The 24,639-nt window shown below is 39.3% G+C and overlaps 2 protein-coding genes across 2 annotated transcripts in view; one reads left to right on the top strand and one right to left on the bottom strand.

Annotated features, from left to right (window-relative positions):
• The first annotated feature begins 446 nt into the window (after nucleotides 1–446).
• UGDH (UDP-glucose 6-dehydrogenase) lies at nucleotides 447–15,541 on the top strand. Its single transcript, XM_029962455.1, has 11 exons — nucleotides 447–617; nucleotides 2,812–2,913; nucleotides 4,261–4,461; nucleotides 4,549–4,746; nucleotides 5,238–5,385; nucleotides 6,808–6,902; nucleotides 9,933–10,063; nucleotides 10,772–10,905; nucleotides 12,023–12,114; nucleotides 12,199–12,309; nucleotides 14,492–15,541. The coding sequence occupies exons 1-11, from the start codon at nucleotides 456–458 to the stop codon at nucleotides 14,600–14,602; spliced, it is 1,485 nt and encodes a 494-aa protein (XP_029818315.1). The 5' UTR covers nucleotides 447–455; the 3' UTR covers nucleotides 14,603–15,541.
• A 4,370-nt stretch (nucleotides 15,542–19,911) lies between these two features.
• The window catches only part of LIAS (lipoic acid synthetase), a 10,585-nt gene continuing 5,857 nt past the window's right edge, over nucleotides 19,912–24,639 (bottom strand). The window contains exons 8-11 of the mRNA XM_018068380.2: nucleotides 24,250–24,395; nucleotides 22,554–22,624; nucleotides 21,715–21,826; nucleotides 19,912–20,851 (exon numbers count right to left, since the gene is read on the bottom strand). Of these exons, the coding sequence (XP_017923869.1) occupies nucleotides 20,799–20,851; nucleotides 21,715–21,826; nucleotides 22,554–22,624; nucleotides 24,250–24,395 (382 nt within the window). The 3' untranslated portion in view covers nucleotides 19,912–20,798. The remainder of the gene's footprint in view (nucleotides 20,852–21,714; nucleotides 21,827–22,553; nucleotides 22,625–24,249; nucleotides 24,396–24,639) is intronic.

Raw genomic sequence — 24,639 nt, 5'->3', positions numbered from 1 at the left:
AGCTGCGGCCTCCTTTTCCTGCCGAGGGGCTCCGGGGGCTGGCGCGGCCGGGGTCCCGACCCGGCCGCCTCTGCCGCGGCCGTGGGCCGCGCCGGAACGCGCCGTGCGCTGCCCGCGGCGGTGGGCGCTGCTCCTGCCCGGGACTGCCCTGGCATCAGCAATTCCCCGGCCCCAGGATGGTGGTGGCGGTGGCAGGATTCAAAGCGACCACAGAAACGCTTCCTCAGGCGTCTGTGTGTGCTGGCGCTCTGCTGGAGAGGGGCAGACTCCAAAGTCTTCCCGGGTGGGAGACGGGAGTAGCGGTTCGTTTCGAGAGACCAGCTGTAAGAAAATATTTCTGGGGCAGCATAATAAAATCTGAAATCATCAATACTGTGAGTTCCTTGAATTGTTGGCCACTGTTTTAATTTATAGCTCCTGATTTTCCTTTCCCCCCTCCTCTTACCAGAGCAATCATGTTTGAAATTAAGAAGATTTGCTGCATTGGTGCTGGTTATGTCGGTGGGCCAACCTGTAGTGTCATTGCCCAAATGTGTCCCAATATCAAAGTGACTGTCGTGGATGTGAATGAGGCCAGAATCAATGCCTGGAATTCAGATACACTCCCAATCTATGAGGTAAATGTCACTGTTGTCTCTTCTTCCAGCCAGTGTTGCATTTGCTTACTTCCTGCCACATGGCATTTCCCCATAGCCCATTTCTGAAGCTTGTCAAGTTTAGCACAGTAATGCCCTTCAAAAATTGTATTCTGGAACAGCTGCTTGTCACTGCTTCTCATTAAACCAGATTTTTTACATAACTTAATATGGCTGATGCAGACAGGTATTAATGATTATATGAAGGGCTTAGTAAGGAAAATGTAATTCTGTATATAGTGAGTTGTGCTAAATCATGCTGAGTTTCTTTCGGGACCCAATTTAATCATAACATAGTCCTCTTGTTCTGTTATAGATATTATCTGTGGTGTTGTAGCACCAAAAGAATGTGTAATATTGAATTGTAAGCTTTATTCACATTTTGAATACTGACAAAATCCAATCTGTGCTACTAAACTTTAACTATGTTGAAAGATGGGGACAGTTATGTTCCTGATTCACTTGTACCATAAACCTTCAATGTGACCTGGGAAGGCTAGGCCAAATGGATGTATCACACTGTCACTCCTTCATTACAAAGTGACTTGAATTTCAAAATATGTAGAGCAATTTTCTATTTTGCTTCTCTTAGCATTTTTAATTTTCTACTCTTTTTCACCCTAAAAGAATAGGTCTCTTTTTCTTTCCTTTATTCTTTCATGAGATATATATTTTTTAGTTTTTACAGATTTGAGTTCTTTTCTTTACTAAGAGTGAAAACTTATCTTCACTTGTCTCCCAAAGACAAGGCATATGCCTGGTACTATCAGTTATTCTTTTGCTATAAGAAGTCTGTGCTGTAACACTAATGCACTTTTTTCCCTCTGAAAACCAAAGTTATACTGTGACTAAGTGAAGATGAATAGACCTTCTTTGTCATACAAATTCAAAGGAAAATGTGTATAATGTTCAGATTAGCAGGTGAGACATGAATAAAGGTTATGAAAGCAAGTACTTTGTTTTCTGTAAACACTTAGACTAAATGAGCTAAAGTAGACCTAGTCTTGGCAAGCTTTTTTTTTTTTTTCCTAAACCCAAAGTCACATCTGTTTCCTGGAATGGTGTCATTTGCTTACAACGAATGTACAAAAACTGCCAAGAGTTAGTTCAGACAGTTATAAAATTGAGTCATTGCACAGTGAGGTTTTTGTATCCTTTTTGCTTTGGGTTTTTTCTTTTCGCTGTCAGAAATTGTCTATTGGGCTGCCTTTCTATTTACATCACAGGAAGACTGTAGTTGGAACACTTGGTGGGTTGTAACGTGTTATTTTGCCTGTTCTGACTTTTGTTTTCCTTTTAAGTAGGTGGCATTTGATATAAAATGAGACAGTAAAAATGTCTTGCATAAGAAAGCTTCTGCTTTTTCTTCTCTCCATCCAGTGAACCTTTGCCTTTCTGGCATTTACTCAAATATCTAACGTCATGATAGGTGTCTCAAGTTGGAGATTTGGTTGCCAGGAGAAAGTGTATGACTATTCAAACAAAAAGTAAAGGCTTCTTTTATCTATGACAACTATATCTTACTTAAATTCTTTTTCAGACCATTCTCATACAGAGGATTGCTCACACATGTGTGACCTCCTGCTTCTCTTGCCTGAGTGGAAGTGTTAAGGGAAGGGAAAATGTTATGTGTCTCTGGAAAGAATCTCATCATATTATGGCTGTGATTCTTCCCCCCGTACATGTGGTGCCATGACAAGCTTAATCTGGCCCAAAGATGGGTGGTTCCTAAAAGGAGTGGTTTTGATCACCCATGTGTCTCTGCTGCCTATCTTTCACTGGGTCTGGGCTTGCTGACTGGGTGGAAGACTTCTTTGTGGGCTGGGGTTTTTTTTGTGCTGATCAGTTTTTGAATCTACTTAAAATCCCTCTACAGGTATTTCTTTAATTGTTGCTCATGGTAATAGAATTAAGCGTGGGAATAACTAGAGGCTAAAATCTGGCTGTACAGGTAACAGTTCAGTGTGGTGAAAGTTTCAAGACAGTATTCTGAGCCTTTCGAATAAGAAAGGGCTTTACTTTTTTCACAGTGTAAATCTATAGAACCTTGACTCATGGCAGACTGAAGACATGCTGCACTGAGGGGGGGGAAGTCTCTCTGTATCTGAAATGGTTTGATCATACCGTTTTTTTGTTCTTCTAATTGCATTAACCTTAACTGTTTGTTTTTTTCCAGCCAGGGTTAAAAGAAGTAGTAGAATCATGTCGAGGAAGAAACCTCTTCTTTTCCACCAGTATTGATGATGCCATTAGAGAAGCTGATCTTGTATTTATATCTGTAAGTTTAGTGGGAGAAGGTGGTTGTGTTTGTCTTTTTTTTTTTTTTCTTATCAAATCATTATGTTGGTCTTCTTTCTGCCTTTGTTTTGTCATGTAGATTCAGTTCACAATGTCATGTCACTGTGTCACAGATTCTTGTTTTTCTGCGTACTGTAGGAAGAGTGTTGAGATTTTTTTTTCTTTTAATAGCCAGCAACACCTTTGACAAATGAACAGGTTCTAAGTCAAAATGGTAATGATGTTTAGTTTGGTTATGTGTATGGAATCTTAGAGCCAAATGTAGTGCAGCTCTGTCATGCAGTGTACTACTGAAATCTATGAGATCATAATAATACTGATAAAGTTCCTAGAGAGGGATGCAAAATCATATGCTGGTTATTGGATTACAAAGATGACTTATTTCTAGAAACTTTTAAAAATAGTGTATTAATGGAAGAGGGGATGGCTTTAATACTCTAGCTTTAATATTTTGAAGCTGTTGACACCACTGGAAAGAGGATCCAGTCAAATATGAACAGTGTGACCTTGCGTAATTTAGAATGTTGTTACTAATGCAGAATCCAAAAGAACTGTTTGCTGTTTGTCTTGATAGGCCACAGTCGAGGGCTTTTCTATTACTGAAGTTCTTTTTTCTTGAGAGCTCCTCTTTGTTAGGGCACTGTAGTATGGAGCTCTCTTTCTGATAGTATTTTTCTCCATTCATTAAATCTAAACTGAATGCTGTGTGGCTGGATGACTGCCACTATTACTGCCCATATATTGCCACCTGTTCTTGGTTCAAAACATGCTGTTGCGTTATGCATGTTGTTGCCATTTCTTCTTTCAGTTTGTAATGAAAAGGACCCTCTGTCTTAATCTAAAGGACGTGTTTTCCCTCATGTTGCCTTTTCTTTGTACTTCAGTGTAGTGATTTTCATCAGCTCTACACTTGGATTTCACTGCAAAGTGAGTTTAAACTATAGCTAGCTGCGAGGTTCTTTTGTGAACCTTTGCACTCTTAGTGTGGGACAGGTAACAGAAGGTGGCTGGCCACAATCATGAAGAAATCACTGGTGTTTCCAGAATAAGGACTATGTTTCACCAAAGCCTGTAGAGCTGCTATGAATTGCACTTGTTTAAATCCTGTTTGAATAGAGGCCAGCGAGCTTTCTGTAGAAAACAAAATGGGTAATTGAGACAGCTAATAGCTGTTCATCTGATATGGTAACCAGAATAATTTTGGGGTAGAAGAATTTTCCTTCCTCTGGGAAGGAAAAGTCTGTCAGTCTTGGCAATTTCACCTTGCCCTTAACACAGGAGTTACTGACCTGCAACATTTCTACACCTTTCATGTATCTATAATTAGGTTAATACTCCAACAAAGACCTATGGAATGGGAAAAGGCCGAGCAGCTGATCTGAAATACATTGAAGCTTGTGCTAGAAGAATTGTACAGAATTCAAATGGCTATAAAATTGTCACTGAGAAAAGCACAGTTCCAGTACGTGCTGCAGAGAGCATTCGTCGAATATTTGATGCTAATACAAAGCCTAACTTGGATTTGCAGGTAAACATAAACTTTGAGTTGTGTATTTAAAGGCTGGTTGTTGCTTTTGTCTTTTATTTTGATTTTTGTTTTTTTCTGTGCCTGTAGGTGCTGTCCAACCCAGAGTTCCTTGCAGAAGGAACAGCCATCAAGGACCTGAAGAACCCAGACAGAGTGCTTATCGGTGGAGATGACTCTCCAGAGGGACAGAAAGCTGTCCGTGCTCTTTGTGCTGTTTATGAGCACTGGGTGCCCAAGGAAAAAATCCTCACAACCAATACGTGGTCATCAGAACTTTCTAAACTGGTTGGTGTTACTCACTGCTGTTTTCTGCAAAGAGCAAGGGGTAGAAGTGAGACAAAGCTCAGAAGCAGAATTTCAATGATACTGAGTGATGCAGCTAGGAAATACGGATGAGGCTGGGAGGACCCAATATGCATGTCAAAGGATATTAATCTCTTCCAGTTATCTCAGCTGAGCTAATAGATGATAACAACTTTCCATGAAGTCATTTTCTCACTCTTATTGCTGTGTTATTTATTGCTAAGAATAAACCTCCAGTGCTGCAGAAACTGATTGCCTCATAAAATGCTTCAAACTCTGCAAATTAAGCATTACAATGTTTCACTTAGATCCATTAACTGGCATCTATGTATTAAACTAGTTATGTTACCATTTTGTATGTCAACAGAGTTACATAGATACTGAAGTAATCCTTTCAGTAGCAACTCCCTTTGGTCTGTGAACATCTTCATTTCTGGAAAAATAAAGTTCTTTACTATGCTTTTTGTTTACAGGCAGCTAATGCTTTCCTTGCCCAAAGAATCAGCAGCATTAACTCAATCAGTGCTCTGTGTGAAGCTACAGGAGCAGATGTTGAAGAAGTAGCAAGAGCTATTGGAACAGACCAAAGAATTGGAAATAAGTTTCTCAAAGCCAGTGTTGGTAAATGAAAAATTCCTACTTTTTTCTTTTTTTTTTTTTTCCCCCTTGGGCTTCTGTTTAACAGTGCAATAGGCTTACTAGTAGTGTTTTGAAGTAAGTAATCTAAAACTCTAAAATCTTCTACACCGTTAGAAATGCTTAATTCATGAAAATACTGCTGTAGATTACTAGTATATATCTCTTTTTCTGGTTAAATGTCTAGGACTGAGGTTGCTCTAGACCCTGGCAATCTGAAATGGGAGGGTACCTCGTTTATCCTGCCTGTGACACTAGAAAGAAAAGCTGCAACTTTATTTTTCTGAAGCATCGTGGGTGATAGAGCTCTCCAAGATGTCTTCTCAATTTTAACTGCTGCAATTTTGTTTGGCAGTTGCTGCCAGTGGCCTGAGAGAGGATGATACCTCTAGGTTGGAATGTGTGATGGCAGCTTCTAATTTGTAGGATGAATTCATAGAATCGTTAAGGTTGGAAAAGACCTCCAATATAGAGTCCAACCTTTGACTGTTCACCACCTTGTCAACTAGACCATGGCACTAAGTGCCACATCCAGTCTTTTCTTGATTAGATTTACTAGAGAGTAAAACATCATAAAGTGGTGACAGTACATCAAACTTTGAAACTTCAGAACAAGACTAAGGTCTTATCTGTATGACTTCAAGCTAGAAAGTGTGACTTTAAAATAACCTTATTAATTATAACCTATGCTAGAGCCTATGTAAGAGTGAAAATTAGAGAGCAAATACATTACCAAAATTATTCTTAGATCATTATAATTCCTTCCTGCAACCAGACATGCCTGTCTCGTATTGGCCTTTTCAGCCACCAATGCTGAGGTAGAGACCTTCCCAAATCTTCGTTCGTGAAGCCCAGCCATGATGATAATTCCTTCCATAATGTGTTGTTTCTAGGATTCTGTTTGCTGAGCAAAGTTCTAGGTTCAAGGATCCCTCTAATTGTCTCAGTTGCCCCTTGGTCAGCTGTGGTGATCTTTGGTTCTTGGCAGTGATTAGATATCCATTTGGGGATGTGGGAGGAAAGACCTTAATGTTAACACGCTTGTTCTGAGAAATATTAATCTAAATCTTGAGGTGGGGGGAGAGCAAACCCAGGAGCTTGTCCACCCGCTTATAATAAGATAGCCCATAGCTGCTTTTTTTCATACCAATCCCCAAGTCTAGGTTAAAACTTTCATCAACTTCACTGGAACCTGAAGCAGATTTTAAGGCTTCTGTAACTGACAAAATAAGTAGGTCCAAGAGTTAGATTTTGAGAGATTATTAAGGTTTTTCATTTACTAGCAGTGAAATACTAGTAAAAATTATAATGTTAACTGTGCCAATGATTACCAAAAACTACTTGATTCCAAAAATTGGCTTAGATCAGTACCATAGTCACCTGTAAAATAACCATTTGCTTTTTCAGGGTTTGGAGGTAGCTGTTTTCAGAAGGATGTCTTGAATTTAGTGTACCTCTGTGAGGCACTGAACTTACCTGAGGTAGCTCGCTACTGGCAACAGGTACAAATTCTTCACCATTTTTTATTTTTTTGAGAGGGTGATGTTTCTTCAGCACTCAGCTTATAAGCATTGTCCACATATATATAATCTGTGTTTCAGCTCTAAGGAGCATATACCTTAATGCTGATTACCTTAATATTTTAGTGGCATTTGATACTTGTGGGTTCTTAGGCTTTCTGGGGGTGAATTAAGTTGTCTGGATCAAATGATTTGCTAAGTTGTCTAAAAGCAGCAATAGAAAATGTGAAGTACAAGCATATGGTTCCTGTCCTCCTCTTGCAGTTGGTGGGTTTCTCTGTCCACTTTGAATTCAGAACTTGTGATCTTTTCCTCAGGATCTACTTTTATGGTTCTGAAAGAACTGAGTAGAACTTACTAATTTTTTTTTTTAATAAACACGGTTGCTGTTGTTCCCCAGTATAATGTTAGGAATGGTTGGGAAGATGTAGATGCTCTCAGGCCTAGCTCCAATGCAACAATACTGTGATACTCAGTCTGTACTAGCAAGTGTTTCCCTATTAACACTTCACCTTTCTTCCCAGTCCTGAATGAAAAGCAGCTCTGAGATGTGTGGTATGGTCAAAAAACCACCTATGTTTTTCTTGTCCTGATTTATCTGTGGTGGTCAAGTATAAGGCTCCCTAGCAGATGCCCCCAGAACACTAAGCACACAATTTGCCTACCTTATTAGCAACTTTCTTTAATCTTCATTCTAGGTAGCCTTTTTTCCCCTCACTCTTTTCCATCCCAGTCTGCTGCCAAATAAACAACCTGCCCATTAATCATGACTTCATCACTGGTCAGTTGTGCTCCATCTGTACTGAAGTACAGTATTTCTTATATCATTATCTAGGTCATCGTGGCCATATGGTACTGTTCATGGGATTACTTAGGCTTTTTTGCCTTGGCAAGATTCTATTCCCCCAAAGATCCCTAATAATCCCTTCAAATGTCTGAAGCTTGGCTGGATCTCCCTCGTAATTCCCTCATAACTACCTGTAAAACACAGCCATGTCTGAGTGCTCTTTGTGACTTCTGTCAGCTTCTTCCATTACCTGTGGTGTCCAGTGGCTCTCTATGTTCTGTTCAGGTAGTTTAACTTCCAGCCAGGGGCTAGTCAGCAATAACTTACATTAATTGCTTGGGACAAGGAAGACATGGGTTTTATGCCATCTGCCTTCAAAGGTTTGGATTGACATCTTCCTTAAAAACATCCTTCATTACAATAGCCTAGTCCATGGTGGAGAGGCTTGTGATTCCATCAGTACAGAGACCTTGTGCAAGCATCCAGGAGGGGCTTGGTTCAGTATAGGACTTGGATGCATTGCCACAGTAGGAAAGAAGACAAACCATAGGTTCTCATGTTTGCTTCAAGAACTACTGCTTTTACTAAGATGTAAGCAGACAATAGACAATCCCTGGAACAGTGGGAGCTGCAGGAACCAGCATGTTACCTCACTGATAATCTGATGGATAGGGGAAAATTAATACTGTCTTGAAAGAAAAACAAAATTAGTTTGGCTCTGTCCTCTGAGATCACAAGGGTCCTTCTCAAAATGCAGCCTACTTGGTATCTTGGCAACGCAAACGCATAGAAACACTTAGAGTTTGCTCTGTCTGGAGGGTTTCTTTTATTTAACAAAAGCCTAAAAGGTTGCGTTGTTACTGTAAAAAAACTAGTTAAAGTACTTTTAGTGCTTTTATGCTCTCTTGCTCTCTTACTCTCTTCTAAGAGCAGTGTTTCTCTATGGCTTACTCAGCTGTGGATAAATCAGATCATAAGAACAGGTGCTGCAGACTTAGGGTAAGGTAAAATGCTATGCTCGTGTAGTGCAACTCCCTGCCTGCAACTCTGCTTCCCCAGAGCACTGTCATCTCACAGAGGTCTGTGTGCCCCAGCCCACACTGGGGGCTCAAGGCATGTAATGCACACATGTGCACCCATATAAGCAACTGTGTGAGCCCCTTCTTTGTGGCCTGAGTGCTGCACTCTCAGCAGCCCATGCACATAGGACAGCTCAGACCAGATGCAAATTCTGCAGGATATGCTGATCAGATCAGTTTTATTCTCTCTTGACTTTAGACAGGGCAGGAGTCTCTAATACCAGAATCTTCATTCCTTGAAAACTTAACCTACAGAAAGAAATGTATTCCTCTTGCCCTATCAGCTGTACCTTCATTGCCTGACACTGCCCTGTTGAATTGCAAAAATCTCACTGCTTTTATTTCTTTTCCTCAAATGAATCTAGTTCACTAATATCCTTCTACTGTATAGTTTGTTATGTATTTGTTTTGTAGGCTGCTGCTGTTAATTCTTGATTTGGGTTAATTTCAAAAACCCAGAGGGATGTGTGGAGGTCCTTGCAGTCCACCTTGAATACTGACTAGGTGGGGGAACCTACCTTTCCTATTCGAACAGTGACCCCAGTGCCTTCCGTGTGTAAGGGCTGGAGATCAGTGTTGAAGCAGGCTGGAGGAAAACACAGGAACAGCTTGTGATTGAACCCACTTTTATTTAATAACAAAATACCAAAAGTGAGGCATTTAAAAATGTGGTTGAACTACACTAGTTTTGTGTATTGTTATCTGTTAGTGTGCATTAAAAAGGCTAAAAATGTTCTCACAGTTGTTACACGTGGCGTGTAAAGAAGTGTGGGTCTGGCAATGGGATGTCCATGTGACATCAAATACTCTAACAATGAAATTGTATTCTAGGCAGAAACATGGAAAGCAATAAGTTATAGTTTCCTTAAAAACAATCTGAAAAAAAACTAGCCTTTAAACTAGATAATGAATGATAGGATGTGTGTATGTGTATCTGTAGTCACTGATTAAAATAGGATTTATCTCATAATTTGATAAATTAATTAAATTTATCTTTGGATTACTTATGATACTGAGTAAAAATATGTAGCTTTCTCTTTTAAGCCTCTGTTAAAGTTGTGTGGGTAGCTTGGCTTGATTGTTAATAGAATCTGTTTATAGTTAAAATGTCTCCCTTCTGTACCATCATGCCTTATATCATTTCAGGTCATAGACATGAATGATTATCAGAGGAGAAGATTTGCTTCCCGCATTATTGACAGCTTGTTCAATACTGTCACTGACAAGAAGATTGCTATTTTAGGGTTTGCATTCAAAAAGGATACTGGGGACACAAGGTAAGAAAGCGAGCACAGTTCACTAACATGGATTCCCTACAGTTTTCTCCAGCCATGCAGCTAAACCCCCCAATTGAATTGCATTAATAAAAATAGATCAGATACGGGACCCTTCATTGCTTGTGACTGAATTGGTTTGTAAAAAGGGTTGGTCTTTCTTACATGGGTGAGACAATTGATTCTTGACCTCTACAACATACTTGACTCATTCAGAAGATCAAGCAGATAAGTCTATTTCTTGCTAACTTGCATACACAAAGATAAATTTTGAGAGTCCTTTCATTCTCCACAGAAATGAATGCAAACATTTTTGCAGCTGGTTCTAAATTGCTGTGTAAAGCCAAAGTCTTGGCTTTGTTTCCCGAGGGTGTTTATTTCTGTTTTCTTGTGAAGCTCAAACTTGATACAACTCTTCAACTGCAGTTTGTGGGGGATGCTTATAAGCTCTGTGCCTTCTTAATTATGGTCATTAGGAGTCCTGGGACTTACTATCTCTCTTGCATGACTCAGCAAGAGAGATACAGACTTGGTTTTCATATTACTCTCCTTGGTGTCCCTCAAGATTTCAGGTTTGTTGCTGGCGTGGTTGCCACTAAGATATTGAATGTAAAACTGTTATAAAAGCTTTGTCATTGCATATAATGATAGCTGAAGACTTTCATTACTTAGAACATGCCACTTGGTTCTTTAATTGATTCTCTTCCCTAGGGAGTCATCCAGTATCTACATTAGCAAGTATTTAATGGATGAAGGAGCAAAGCTCCATATATATGACCCTAAAGTACCTAAAGAACAAATTATTTTGGATCTCTCGCATCCCGGTGTCTCAGAAGATAACCAAGGTAAAAATGCTCATGTGAAGCTTACTCCCCACTTCCAACCCTATTCTCAGTATACACGGGGTCTGTTTAAATATTACACATTCATTTTCAGCATGACATCTGTGCTGTTGGTTACACTTATTAGAAGGTTGTCATAGCTCAGAGGATTGCTCTAACTCTTTTCCCTTTCCCCGTAGCTTTTATAGATAAATGCTAATTCTGGACTACTGTATATTTTTCTTTAGATAATATTCATTTGAATAGATGCCATGAGTTTTCCCTCTGCATAATTAAAAGAAGGAGAGACTAGTGCCATTCTGACAGCTCCATTTTGTCTTGAGTTCTATCTTGCATTAGTTCCTTCTTGCGTATCTAAAATGGAAATAAAGAAGTAGTTCCGGAATTCATGGTTGAGCATTCTCTCTTCCTTCATATCACTTCCAAATTCATTCCAACTTCCAAATTCCTTAAATTCAAGAAAATGTTAAAGTAATCATCTGTGATTAAAAATTTCTTAGGGAGAAGCAGGGAGTATTTGGGACCTCTGTTTGCTTATTAGGAAGGAGGGGAAATGGAGTTGATGGAGGGGGAGAATAGATCAGCCTTGTAAATGTGAAGAGAATGGAGGAAAATGAGCTGTGATGAAGAAGAGTGAAGGGTGGACATTGTTTGTAATGCCCTTGAATTTAGAGGGAAAGGGCAGGCTGGCCTCTAGGCATCTACTCAGGCAGTCAGAGAATGAAGGCAGCCTCCGGGAGCCATGTGTATCTTCTCTAGTGTGAACTGAGTGTTAAATAGAAACTGTGATGTGCTGCTATTGTACAGACAGTGACCTTTGTGAGAGCTGGCATTTGAACATGCCATAGTACCTTCTAATTCTAGAGATGTGCTTGACTGTTTACATCGAATTTGAATGCTGGACTTGAAACATTTAAGTGCTCTGACACTATTCTGTTGCCAGATACAAGCTGCTTTCATTTAAATAAGTAAAATCAAAGTGACAAATGTCTTGATAGAAAATGTCTCTGAGTGACTGCTTGTTTGTGCAGGGCAAGGAAGGAGACTCCTTTGCCAGGAGTATGCCAGATTGATGCTAAAGGTGTGTGCAGAATAAGACTTTATTTTCCTTCTGTTACAGTGTCTCGGTTGGTCACTATCAGTCAGGATCCCTACGAAGCCTGTGATGGAGCTCATGCCCTTGTAATTTGCACTGAATGGGACATGTTTAAGGTGAATGTTATCTTTATTTTAAACTAAAGGAAAAGAGAGGAAGTGTACTGTTATTTATTTTAATGCTTTAATTACCCTTTACAGGAGTTGGATTATGAACGTATTCATAAGAAAATGCTGAAGCCTGCATTTATCTTTGATGGTAGGAGAGTTCTAGATGATCTGCACAATGAGCTACAAGTCATTGGCTTCCAGGTAATCAGCTGGCTGATGCTGCTTATGTTTCTTTCCTTTTGTTCTCTTCCCTCTTCAATGACTGAGTAGCAAGGGAAAAAAAAACCTTTTCAGGTAAGGATTTAGATGTAAACCTGTCTATTCCTAAGTCTCTTCACTACTGCTCTCTTCCTCCATTATCTTAATAGAGCATCAGTCAATGAAATTATTAAAATTCAAGCTACTTCAGAGTATGCCATCAACATTTAGCAGTATAAGCCTTAGAATCATAGAATCATTTTCCCCTACCTAGAAACTTATTTTAATACCACTACCATCAAAAAAAAAAAAAAGACAGGGTATACAAAGATGTATCTGAAGATAAGTCAGTGCTGTTACACTGGAGGTTAGAAAAGTTGACTGATTAGTCCTTTGTGATCGATTAAGATCAACCAAAAGATCAGAACAGTGGTGTTTGTTTACACCAAAGAGAGAACCCAGAAGCAAATGCTTAACTTTTTATCTGAGCATTTTGCTAAGATAATAGCAAATTCTACATCAAATTATAACCCATGTCATATTTCTCCTAGGAACTTCTCTTCTGAAGTCTTTCATGGCTTAAAGGCTTTCCAGATCACAGGCTGTACCTTTGCATTTCTTTTATGAAATTCTAGTTGAATTTTTAACCAATTTGTGAGTTTGCCATCCAGAATCCTGTTGGTCACCCAGGTTTATTATCCAGATTTTTCATTCAGAATATCATTACAAAGACATTTAACAATTGACCTATATTCTCTACATAAACTAATAAAATGGATTTTGTCTATAATGGACAATATTTAAGTTTTTAGGGCCCTAGTCTTTAAATTCCCTTGTTAAAAGTTGTTGGATTAGACAGCCTGATGCTAATAGTAATTCCATTGTATACTATCCAAACTGATGAATTTGAGTTGCTTTAAACTTTTTCTTAAACTGGCATTTAAATAACTTATAGCACACCTACCACTTCAATTATAACCCGTTTCCACAGTGGAAGCTTAATTCAGGATATATGAATGTGAAGCTCTGTGATTCTAGGCAAAGTAATTTCTCCTCAGGTCTCAAGCAGGGAAAGCCGTGACTGAAGGGCTTGAAGCACTTTTGGCATAGACATAGACTTTTGGCATTTGACCAATAGTAAAATTACCAAATCCCTGAATAATCTGATAGAAGCATCTCAGCCAGACCCAATAAGAATAAAATCTACAAGCCAGATGCATGTTTCAGGTGTTTCATTCCCTGTACTCCTGAATACTGTGATTATTCGTATAATGGCTACAGGATTTCTCTCTTGATATTTTTTCCCTGTTTAAGCTACAGTTATTGACACTGTTTGTGAACCAGCTTGTATAAATTGATCTAACTAGGCAGTTGAAGCTGTTAATGGACAGTTATAGTTCATACAGCTCACTTGACTCTTTAAACAACTCTCTTCAGAGTTAACTCAGCTATCTGTCTAGAATATACTAATCAAAATTTTGTTAAAATAGTTTAGATATTTTGTCTTTTGGTGCTTTGCATCTGACCTGCATTATTTAAGAGGAAAGCTACAGCTCTGCTTCTTTACTGAGTGTCTGAGCTGTCTTACTGGTTGGTGTTTTGTTTTCTACAAGCTCTGTCCTTAGTGATTTACATTAGTGTGACCTAGAAATTAGAGGAACTTGCCTTGCTTTTTGAATTTTGCAGTACCTGGTTTGTGTGTGTGTTGGCTTTGTTACATGCTTTCTCTTGGATAGTGTTGGCTGCCTTTAGCCTTTCAGAGTTGCATTGCTTCAAAAAAGCAACCTGCAATAAGGAGGGAAAAAGACTTTTCAATGCTAATGTAGTATAAATTTTTAGGAAAAGGAGTCCAAACCTACATTTTATGAATACCAAGAAATATTTTATGGCATTTGGTAGTCCTATGGAAGCAGTGGCAGGTGAATATTCAAATTAGCAAGATGTGGCTTTAAGTAGGTAAAGCAGGCACCTGCGAAAGGCTGGTTGTTTGCTGGTTTTTTTTAAACATACTCTTTGCAACTCCAATGACAGAAACTGTCCCTGGGCACACTGTGCTTTGTGGCTTGTGTTATTCTAGTGTTCATGAAATGCAGTCATGATCCTGAATTTAACTTGTAGGTTCCTCATAGGCTGGCGTGATTGTTAGCTTGCCACACTCACTTGTTATATGTGTTTTCTGTTTCAGATTGAAACAATTGGGAAGAAGGTGTCAGCCAAAAGAATTCCTTTTGCTTCTTCATGTGAAATTCCTAAGTTCAGCCTGCAGGACCCACCTGTCAAAAAGCCTAGAGTATAATGTTTAATAGGTACTGAAGGAATTCTGTGGATTTTCTTAGTGAAAATAACTGTAAGCCTATGCTTTTTTGTAAGGAATTATATTTTTCATAAACTAAACCAGTTTTAGAAATGGTACCTGATACATGTGAAATCAGTCTCTTTTCAAATCTATTTTTATAGAAATTTTTTTTTGTTACTGAAGATGGTACAGACCTGTTTTTAATAATGAATCATCTTTTAAGTGGAAAAGTTACTTTCAAACTGCAGATTTCTGCTTCCAGAAATGTTCCTAAACAGCACTTTAAATGTTTCAAGTGATATGAAAGGAAAAGAAATAGTATATCCTTTTACCTTAGTCCAGTTATGGACGATGATCAGGAACTCTGGTCTTACCAATTTTTCGTTTTCTTGTGGGGTGACTCTTTGCCCAGTTAAACGCTTGCTCTAACTGGCATTGAAATCAAAAGATCAGTTCTTAGTAAACTGGTAGGCTTTAGGTCCAGCCCTAAAATAGAACTGACTGCAACAATAACACCCCATTCCTGGCTGGGATCAGTTGGCAGTGATACAGTCTGAACTGCATCTGTTGGAAGCTGGATAGTTCTGCATGCATCAGTCATGTCATTAATGCAGGTGTGGACCAGCAGCTATGAACTGATCCACTGGTAGATCTTCAGTTTTGATTCTTTGGTTGTCTTGCCTACATTCCATGTGCAGCCACACAAATTATTGATTTAATCAGATTCCTGGGGCAGGTATTTCCTAAGTTACAGCAATGCAACATATCTTCAGCAGAGGAGCATTCTGCTTGTTTGAACATTGAACTTAAGCAGAATTACCTTAATTTGGTGTCAGCCCAAGTAGAAAGCAAATACTGGCTTTGATTGTTACCTGATGGTTATTTTTTTCCCTCATTCTGCTTACATACTTCATCTGAAAGCAGCTTTTTTAATGAGTCTGCACAAAATTAATCTCTGCTGTGAAGAAATTATTAAAAATAAATTCAGCCCCAAAAGTTAGTCAGCTTGCTACCTCATTTAATTAGCAGGAATAAATAATTCCTATGTTATCTTGATATTTTTGCCTTTACTGTTACTTTATTTCTACCTGTTTTTATTATTCTCAATTGGCCAGTGCTATTAAAATCCTTGAGATGACAGTGTTTGTGTTTTGGCTTATTGCATGGGGTTGTGAAACGGAGGGGAGGATAGAGAAGGATGACTATGAACAGCTTTCAGTCTAGAAATGTCTTAGTTGAATAATATAGTGTTGGGATACTAGAGAATTATCCTGCAACTAGTCACATAATACCTTCTGAATTTATGCAACTGGTGTGCCTTCAAGAATGCTGTGTTAATAAACAGAGGGTAAGATCAGGGTCTTGATAATGAGGGCTATCACCATAACTTTACCCACAGTAATGTAGGTACAGTCAAAGCTTTTGAACAGATACTTGAAGATTTAAGGAACTTGTATAACAATACAAGACACTGGTACCTGACTGAAATAGCTGTATCCTTGAACCAGATGCTTTCAGATTCTGCACATTGGTGGCTTTCACATAGGGGCTTACTCTGCAGCAGTCACCTGGCACTTAGGACAAATATGCCTCAGGCTTTTTGTCCTGCTGTAAAATTCTTCTCAGAGGAGCACATCAGAAGCCACTCAAGGGGAATGGGATTTATGGGGGCTCAAAACCAAACTGTCATCTTTCATCATGCTATCTCCCTCATTGATTAGTGCTGCTTTCATGCCACACCCACAGAGCAGGGACAACCCTGGGATGATAGAGCTGTGGTACTTCCAACTGGTAGATCATCCCGTGAGTGCAGATGAGCATCCTCTTGGCTACCTCTGCCCCCATGGCACCTGGAGGGGCAGGCTGGTCACCTCTCCTTGGGGATTACAAAGAGGGTACTGACAAACTGTGCTCAAAGGATTTCTTGTCCTTCACTAAGTTCAGGTTAGCACAGCAGTACTGCAGGGATTATCTTAACCAGGAGGGTGAATAGAGGCATCAGAAAATCAGGATGTTTTTCAGAAATTTGCACGCAGCTGTAGTAGTAGTGCCTCTGTATGTCCTCATCAGTTTGTTAGTCTTGTGTGAAGTGTTGCTCCTGTTAGGAATGTGCAAGTATTCATAAGCTTCCAGTGGTTTTTCACATGCCCTCCCAAGGAGACAGAGGAACTAGGTGCTATACCCCTATTCCTACCCTGTAGGACTTGCTTTTGCTGTATCGAGCTTAACATTTCTACTGTAAGTTGAACATCTACAGTAAGTTGCCTCCTGCAGACTTAATCAAAGCCTGAATAGTGACTTTTGGCTTAGTCATAAAGATGTTAGAAAACAGTCAAGTTCATTACAGTGGGATGGATCACTCTAACTCCCCTCTCTTGGGAAAGCGGGGAGGAGCAGATCCTTTCTGAAGAGCAACAAGGGGTAAAACTGGTACTGGCATTTCCCTTGCTTTCTTAGAGTCAACTTAGTTTCTTGGTGGCTGCATGCTTTTAGCAGGACACTGGGATTGTGGGAACATTCCTTCAGGATACAGCAGAACTTACTTTGCATATATGCAAATGAACCTTACCACAGGTCAAAAGGAAGAGCTCCAGAAGCTTGTGCAGCACTGTGAATCATAGGCCATTGTCTTCAGAGTACAGTTGCCAGGGAAATAAGAACTGTATTCCTACTTCGAAGGCTTGAGTACTGCATGTAAGAGATGGGGTTTACTGCTGTTGAGTCTTTGTGTATGGGATTTTATAGCACGTAATTCTGGATAAGACTTGTGTAATGTGAGCAATGGACTCCTGTGCTCTGAATTCTTTTTATGAGGTTCTTAATAAAAATAACACTGTTTTTCACTGCAAAAAATGTGAATACAACAGCTAAAGCAAATCCAGATTTAATACAAGTCTAGGAATAGCATGATACAGACTGCATAAATTAGGTCTTACTCAAGATGTACATAGACAAATTGTAAATGACAGGCAAGATGTACCATTTTCTTCCATGTATCTTTGTTCAAGTCTTTATGCAGGTAAAACTAGTCTGGTGCCAGGAATACAAGAGCCAAGAGTATTGTGAGTGAATTAGAACACACATTCTTAACCAAGACTCGTTACTATAGAAGCAGTTAGGGTGAGGTTTTTGTACTGGCCAACAAGTTTACACTTCTCTCACTTGAGGTTCTTGCAGTGCTGTAATCTTGCTCAACAGCTAAAGTTGGAACTTAGTTTTAAAACAATGCAGGAAAGAATAATAGTTATCTGATTTAGGAATGCTGTAGTCAGTTTTCATGACGCTTTTGCTGTATTGAGCTTAGCATTTCTACTGTATGTTGAACATCTGCAGTAAGTTGCCTCATGCCATAGTACGGAAGCATAAATATGTGACAGCTTCTTTTTAAATGAAGGGAACACCAATATTAGTTATTCATCAAGTAGAAAAGAATTTAAAATTGCTCTTAAATCAACAAAGCTGGAGTATTTGGTTCACCTGAGGACTTGAAGTCACTGGAAGATGCAACGATTCTCTACGCATAACAGTTATGCTTCACACAGTGTAGTAGATGGACGTAATGATGCTAAAAAAGGCTATTCCTTCTTTTAAAGTCTGTGTCAACTTGGCATCTTATTCCCAGAACTCATTTTGATGTTTTCCTGATTGCAAGGATGAACAATGTTTCTTAAAATATTTTGTGGCTGCTTTGTGAAACAAACTGACAGAATGTGATTGACATACAAAAAGGAAATGTCACTAAACAGGAAACTTCATCAGAAACAAAACTGAGAGTCATGAAACCTGTGCTGAATTACAACAAGAAGGTTTGTGAGAGCTTGGTGCTTTAACCTATAGTTATGGAAAAACTGAATGGGCAATAGGGAAGTAAGATGGCTGTGAAAGCAGGAATTTGTAACTAGGAAAAGAACTTTAGGACTTGTCTTCAAACACTGTTAAAGAAACAAAGACCCCCTCCAGTCTATGAAGTCAAAGTGTGCTTGCTTTCCTCAGAAACTACTGCAAAACATGCAGTTGGAAAATAGCTTGTGTAGCTTCTGAAACTTGGTACCAGACAGGTGGTAGACAGTTGTGTAAGAGCATGAGATCATCTTCTGAACCACCCAGCAGCAAGTCATAATTCTAACATGAAGTAGTATTGGTCTGTGTTTTAAGAAGCATTATTTTTCTCACTGTAAAGAAGACACAGATAAGTACTGTGCAATGTTTTCTTGTTCCAGTTCAGTAATAGTTGTATGGCTCAGAATTCCTTTTTCTATATTTCTAGTGTTGAGATGCTGAAAGAGCAGTAACTTGGCAGAAGCTACAGTCATACTCTGTTAATTCTGCTCTGTAGTCAAACCCTATATTTACAGTAGGACCTCTAATAAAGGCAGGCAGCTGTTAAATGTGTGAGTATCTTGGAGTTGATGTGGTACTCCTCCCTGTCTGCTGCAGTGGAGGCAGTATTGAATTTCCTTGCCATAGCTCTGGTACTCAAGTGTGCTTCAGCTGAAGCAAGGCATTTTTGGCTCAAAGTATACCTGGTCTTTCCATGACTAGCAGTCAGACTTTTTTTATTTTTAAATTTATTAATATTATTGAAAAAGAAAAGCAGCCTTGCCTTTCTTTCTGCCTTTACAAAGTATACCTATTAAGACTTGTTCCTCTGTTGTTTCCCTCTGTTCCTCATGGTTCAGGTTTCTCTTCCCCTTACACTGTTGAATTAGTACATTCCTTCTTGGTTGGTTAAAGTTATTTGTCTTCATAATACTTTATTAACCCCTCTATTTCATTTTGTGAAGTATCATTTGTACATCACTGTCTGCAGTGGTATAATCTTATTATTGTTCATAACAAATTTCTCTAGATATTAACTTGCCAGTTAGTTGTCTTCCTTCTACCATCTGGCTGAGTTGGTGGGGGATGGAGGGTCTACTCTCCTTCATACAGACTACAGTAGTTTAGAAAAGTACTAGAGCCAGCCATAGAATTACCTGCATGATGAAGGTTTGGGACCAGATAGCAAATTCCTGGAATGTTTCCCAGGTAACTTCATGAAGACACAGGTGAAGCCAGTTCAAAAATTGGTATCTAATGTGCATCACTGAGAATTCTTAGAGAGGGACAGTGATCGGTATTATTGCTGTAAAGAGAAGCATTTATTGCTGCAAGTATACCATAAGCCACTTTTTATTTCTCCTTAAGGTTAGTGTGATATGTAGTTGATTCCACATTTCACCCATGATGTGGTTCACTTCTCTGCATTCAGATTTACCAGCCAGACCAAGCCTCAAGGGGCAGGTAACCAGACCCACCAAACACAAACACCAGGTTTTCAACTTTCCTTTAATGACAAGACAATAGCCACAGAATAGAAGCACAGTACAGAATAGCAGCAGTTCTGCACACTCAATACTGAACAAGTGTCTGTGCAACTCACTGAAGTTTGTTACAGTCATGTAACCCAAACAGGGGTGGCTCTACTTATGCTCTTACACCAACTCTGATTTTCCAAATGGTTTTAATAATATGATATCTACAATTGTCTTGCCACAAAGGACTTGTTTTCTTCAGCTTGGTATCTTGTATTTACCACGGCTCTCACACTTCAAGACATGCAAGCATCAGAAAAGCTTCAGCTATCAGAATGGTACAGCTCATTTTCTTGAGATACAGGTAAGAAATACCACCTCCTGAAGTAGTATTACCACACCTTCTCTGGTGTAGTTCAAGATAGCCCTATTCTGGTCCATTGTCATGTACAAAATCTTTCTTTAGGACTCCTATAGTTCCCAGAGCCCCTGAAAGCTTGTGTTACATAATGGTAAGATACACCAAAGTATCAGTACCTTTCAAGTTTCTATCAGCATCCTCACAGGTATTAACTGCAGCAATGCTGATGGCAGTATCAGACAGATAAATCTGCCCAATCTTTTTTTCCAGCTTACATTTATTTCTTCCGCCTCAGTTCCATCACTCTTTTAAAATTGCTTCTATCATGTTCTGTCTTTTTGCTGAACACTAGAAGTACTCTGTAGTTGTAGCCTTGCCAGGAGAAATAACATGTTTTGTTGAGAGAAAAGTGTTCTGGAAAGATAGTGAGTTTGTTCATATATTCACCATCTGGTCTTCTGCATTTCTGGAACTGAGTGTAATTATATGCTGAAAAAAGGATCCTTAAAACTGGCTGCTTTAAATAGGTTCACTCTCATTTTCAGATGGCTTTTGTCTTTCTTTTTTCTACTAAGTTCTTCAAAAAGAATTCACCTAAGTAAAAGGAAAAAAAGCACCGAAATTATTTGTTGGTATTTCAATAAAATAAGGCAAAACAAGACACATTCTTACTTAACATGAGTGTTCTATTCTACAGCAGGAACGTTCTTACCAATATTTTATAGTAGTTCCATTCTATGCAACAGCACTTTCAATACATATAGCAGGAATCTAAAAAAAACCCCCAAACCATAACCCATAACCCTGCCACTCCTGAAATCCTAATTTTCCTCATGTCCAATTTCATGAAATAGCTCTGCTGCTTTGTGCTTTCCAACAGGCAAGTGAATTGGTTTAATTAAAAACTAATTTTATTTAATAAAGTATCAGCAAGTTATAGGGAAACCTGCTATAAGTCTCGTTTGAGCTGGCATTAAAACAGACTGAGAAGCACAGTGCCCCAGATGAGTCTCCTCTGCTTTCTCCTTCGGAAGAAGCAGGATGCTGTACCTACACAACAGTTTCATTAATGTCAGCTGCTACTTAATACCCAGTGCTGTGTCAGAAAAAGCACTACCATAAGGGTGTCCAATTATTTCTAAGGCACTGTAGATAAATTCTGCCTAAAGCAACAAAACTGCATCACAAATAACAAAGAGTCCCAATAAACCTGGAAGCATCCAAAAGGCACAATGTAAAGGAAAACTTGCAAATTGGGTACCTTTTATCCTGCCTCACACATTAAGTACAGTACAAAATATGTTTGGCAAAAAAAATTAGCTTAAGCAGCACAGCAATTGCACAAATATGGAGTGTCCTTGAGCTAAGGTGAGGTTTGCTGCACATTGCTTCACCCTTTTAATTTTATATAATAAAATGTTACATGCTGAAGAATCTAATGCCTTTCAGCAATTTACCTGCTTTATAGGAGGAACGCACTAAAGGCCCACTAGCAGTGTAATGGAATCCAAGATCATTTCCTACTTTTTCCCAGTACTTAAACTTTTCAGGAGTTATGTATTCTTCAACCTGAGTGAAAAGAATTAATTTTAATCAGGTGTTAATGCAAAGGAAATGGCTATAGCTGGCATACAGTGAAATGAAACACAGTTATATCGCAAGTTCAAAATTTTTTACTCCAAAACTTTGAGCAGTCAAGTCACCAACTGTATTTTCTCTCTGCTTTCTACCAAAATAAGGCATTTTATTTGCTTTTCACATTTAACTGAAAAGTTTAGAATTTTCTTCACTCTATTTTTGAATGGTCCTTTGGAGCAAGCCTTTTCTTTTGTCCAAGTTAGTAAAAAATCATGATAGTCCTAGAGATCTCTTCACTAACAGTTATTTTAGTGAAACACAGGAACAAAACGGAGCGTGACACTCTGGACAGATCACAGAAGCAGAAAATGGTAATTTCCCCAGCTGAAGTGGCACCATTAAGGGAGAGCCTATGAGACAGTGAAGGGGCACTGGCTTGAGCCATTATGCTTGAGAAATACACTGAAGCCCTTGTTTTCCAGAATCATGCCTCAGCTCCAGCTGCCTCCCTGGCGAACAGCAGAAACTAGCACTGGGAAGTCTGCAGAAGATGGAAGGAGTTAGATGCCTGAGGTAATTTTTAGTGAAGAGTCCGTAACAGATGAACACTATCAGGCCAAACAAGGAAGGAAATTTTTCCTGACATCTGCAGTTAGGGTAAGGATGACTGTGCAAGGTATAGACTATAATTCTGCCTGTAAATTAAAGGCACTTTTACCTTCAGGTGACGTTTTGTTGGTTGCATGTACTGTCCTAGGGTCAAGCAATCTACATCTGCTTCCCGTAACACTGTAAAAACAAAATTGTTAGTGGCAGAAGGATCACAAGGCATTGTCAGCCATTAAAAAAAGCCCTCTTTCCAGGTCTGAACAAGGCTCACTCCCCAGCACCCTGTGGGGGCTACATTCTGCTCAGTGCAAAGGAAACTTGCAGCCTCCATGCACAGTAGCCACACACCTCACTGAGCTCTGCGCTGCTGCAGGGCCTGAGCTAAAGAGAATACCCTGGTCACTGCAGTCGTGTCTCACTGCAGAGATGACATGTTCTTGTCTTTATCTTGCTGCTTTCACTGTGTCTTTATGTCAGAGCCTTCATTTGATAAGAGATGGATGGGTGCACATGCACTTGGCACTTCACTGTTTCAACAGACTAGATGTCGAAAAGATGTGGAGAGTTCTGAAGTGCCATAAATCAGGGGAAATGGCCAGTTTTACACACTTAAGATGTATTTTTTGATGCCTGCAGCATCTTATAAACTTTGTCTTTACAATTGTAGGATATACCAGAGTCAATAAACAGCAAATGAGTTCAGGTAGTCTATTTACAGGGGAAAAACCTGGACACTTGATAGTCAGCTGGCCTGAAGAACTGTTTACTGCAGCTAGAGGGCTGTTCTGAACAAAGGGATGGCTGAGGAATCAGAATTTGCATGAATATCTCCATGTATTTTTTGGCTATGTGGGTTGGTTGCCCCACGTTGAATAGGAAGAAAAGACAATGTCTTGATTACAGCACTGCACTCACTGTTAACCTGGAATCTGTTTACATTGACATGGGTCTGTAAAGAAACAGGTACAATACCAGCACATTTACCTGCTCTTTAACTCAGGCAGAGGACAGAAGGGGAACAAAACTACAGTAACCAAATGAATGTGGCTGGTAACAGTTTGCTTCCATTTACATCCATGAACTTGGCTTGAAGGCAAACAGCACCAAATCTGAAATTTCATATCCCTGTGGCTCAGAAACGCAACGCAGTAAGAATGGGAAAACCAGGAAGTGTAATTTTTTGGTCCAACTGCAACAAAACTAGACTATATAGCTGCATTCTAAATGTGTTCTGTACACAAAATAAAAGTGCCAGGTAGACATTCTTTCAGGATATGGGAGAAATGCCATAGCATTTATGAACTACTTCTTCCAAGTGCATTACTTTCAGTTACCACCATGAATGGTTTTCTGTCCCCTTAAAAATACATTTACATGAAACATAAGAACATGCTACAGCTCCAGGGATGGTAACATTTTTGCATCTAAATAAACTGAAATAATTTAATCAGGTCTGCTGTTTCTAAAAAGGAAAGCACAATAAGGCAATAATGTTGCAAGCTCATTATTTAAGTATTGCAAGATAAGAACGTTAATACAGTTACACAAAAATAGTTCTAATTTCCACTGAAGTCAACACGAGCTGGATTTACGCGTCAAATTGACTCTGGAAGCCATATGAAAGCAAAATATTTCAGAAATTCAGTCTTCTTTAACCAAACTTTTCTTTTTCAATGGAATTTAGAAAACATTTCCTGCACCAGGCAAACTGATTTGCATGTAGAGGTAAATACGCTTACAACTGTTTTCCAACACAATAAAATTCATATCTGTGGATTCTGGCATCTATTTCAACACCAACTTACATTTCATTGTGGAATACACTTGTTCATCTGTCTCGCCCAGCCCCAGCATAATGGAGGTTTTAGAAATGATGCCAGGCTGGACCTCCTTGGCGTGCTTCAGCACACGGACGGACTGCTCAAAGTTGGCTCGGGGATCGCGGACCTTCCTTTGCACATTTCCAGCGCAAGGGGGAAAAAAACATGAAAGGGTGCACAGAAGTTAAAGATGCCAGGAAAGGCTCGTTCTGCTCATTTCTATAAAGTGGCAGCGTAGAGGTTTTAGCTGAGCAGTTTGACACCGGCTGAAAGGTCCCGAAGCATCAGAAGCAACGGAATGTGCTCAGCTGGGATGTTCCCGGTTCAGGTCCCACACCCGCCATGGGATGCCGGGCTGTGCCCAGCTCAGCTCCC

The sequence above is a fragment of the Manacus vitellinus genome, unplaced genomic scaffold (genome assembly GCF_001715985.3).
Source record: "Manacus vitellinus isolate BGI_N305 unplaced genomic scaffold, ASM171598v3 scaffold_0_pilon, whole genome shotgun sequence".
NCBI lineage: Eukaryota > Metazoa > Chordata > Aves > Passeriformes > Pipridae > Manacus > Manacus vitellinus.
Note: the sequence above shows the minus strand (reverse complement) of the source record. Positions and strands in the feature narration are given on the sequence as shown.

What these genes read in the sequence shown, in the direction of transcription:
- UGDH (XM_029962455.1), top strand. Translation starts at nt 456, where the DNA reads ATGTTTGAAATTAAGAAGATTTGCTGCATTGGTGCTGGTTATGTCGGT. An exon ending in ATACACTCCCAATCTATGAG is followed by an intron (nt 618 to 2,811) that starts GTAAATGTCACT and finishes GTTTTTTTCCAG; the next exon opens with CCAGGGTTAAAAGAAGTAGT. An exon ending in TACAAGTCATTGGCTTCCAG is followed by an intron (nt 12,310 to 14,491) that starts GTAATCAGCTGG and finishes TTTCTGTTTCAG; the next exon opens with ATTGAAACAATTGGGAAGAA.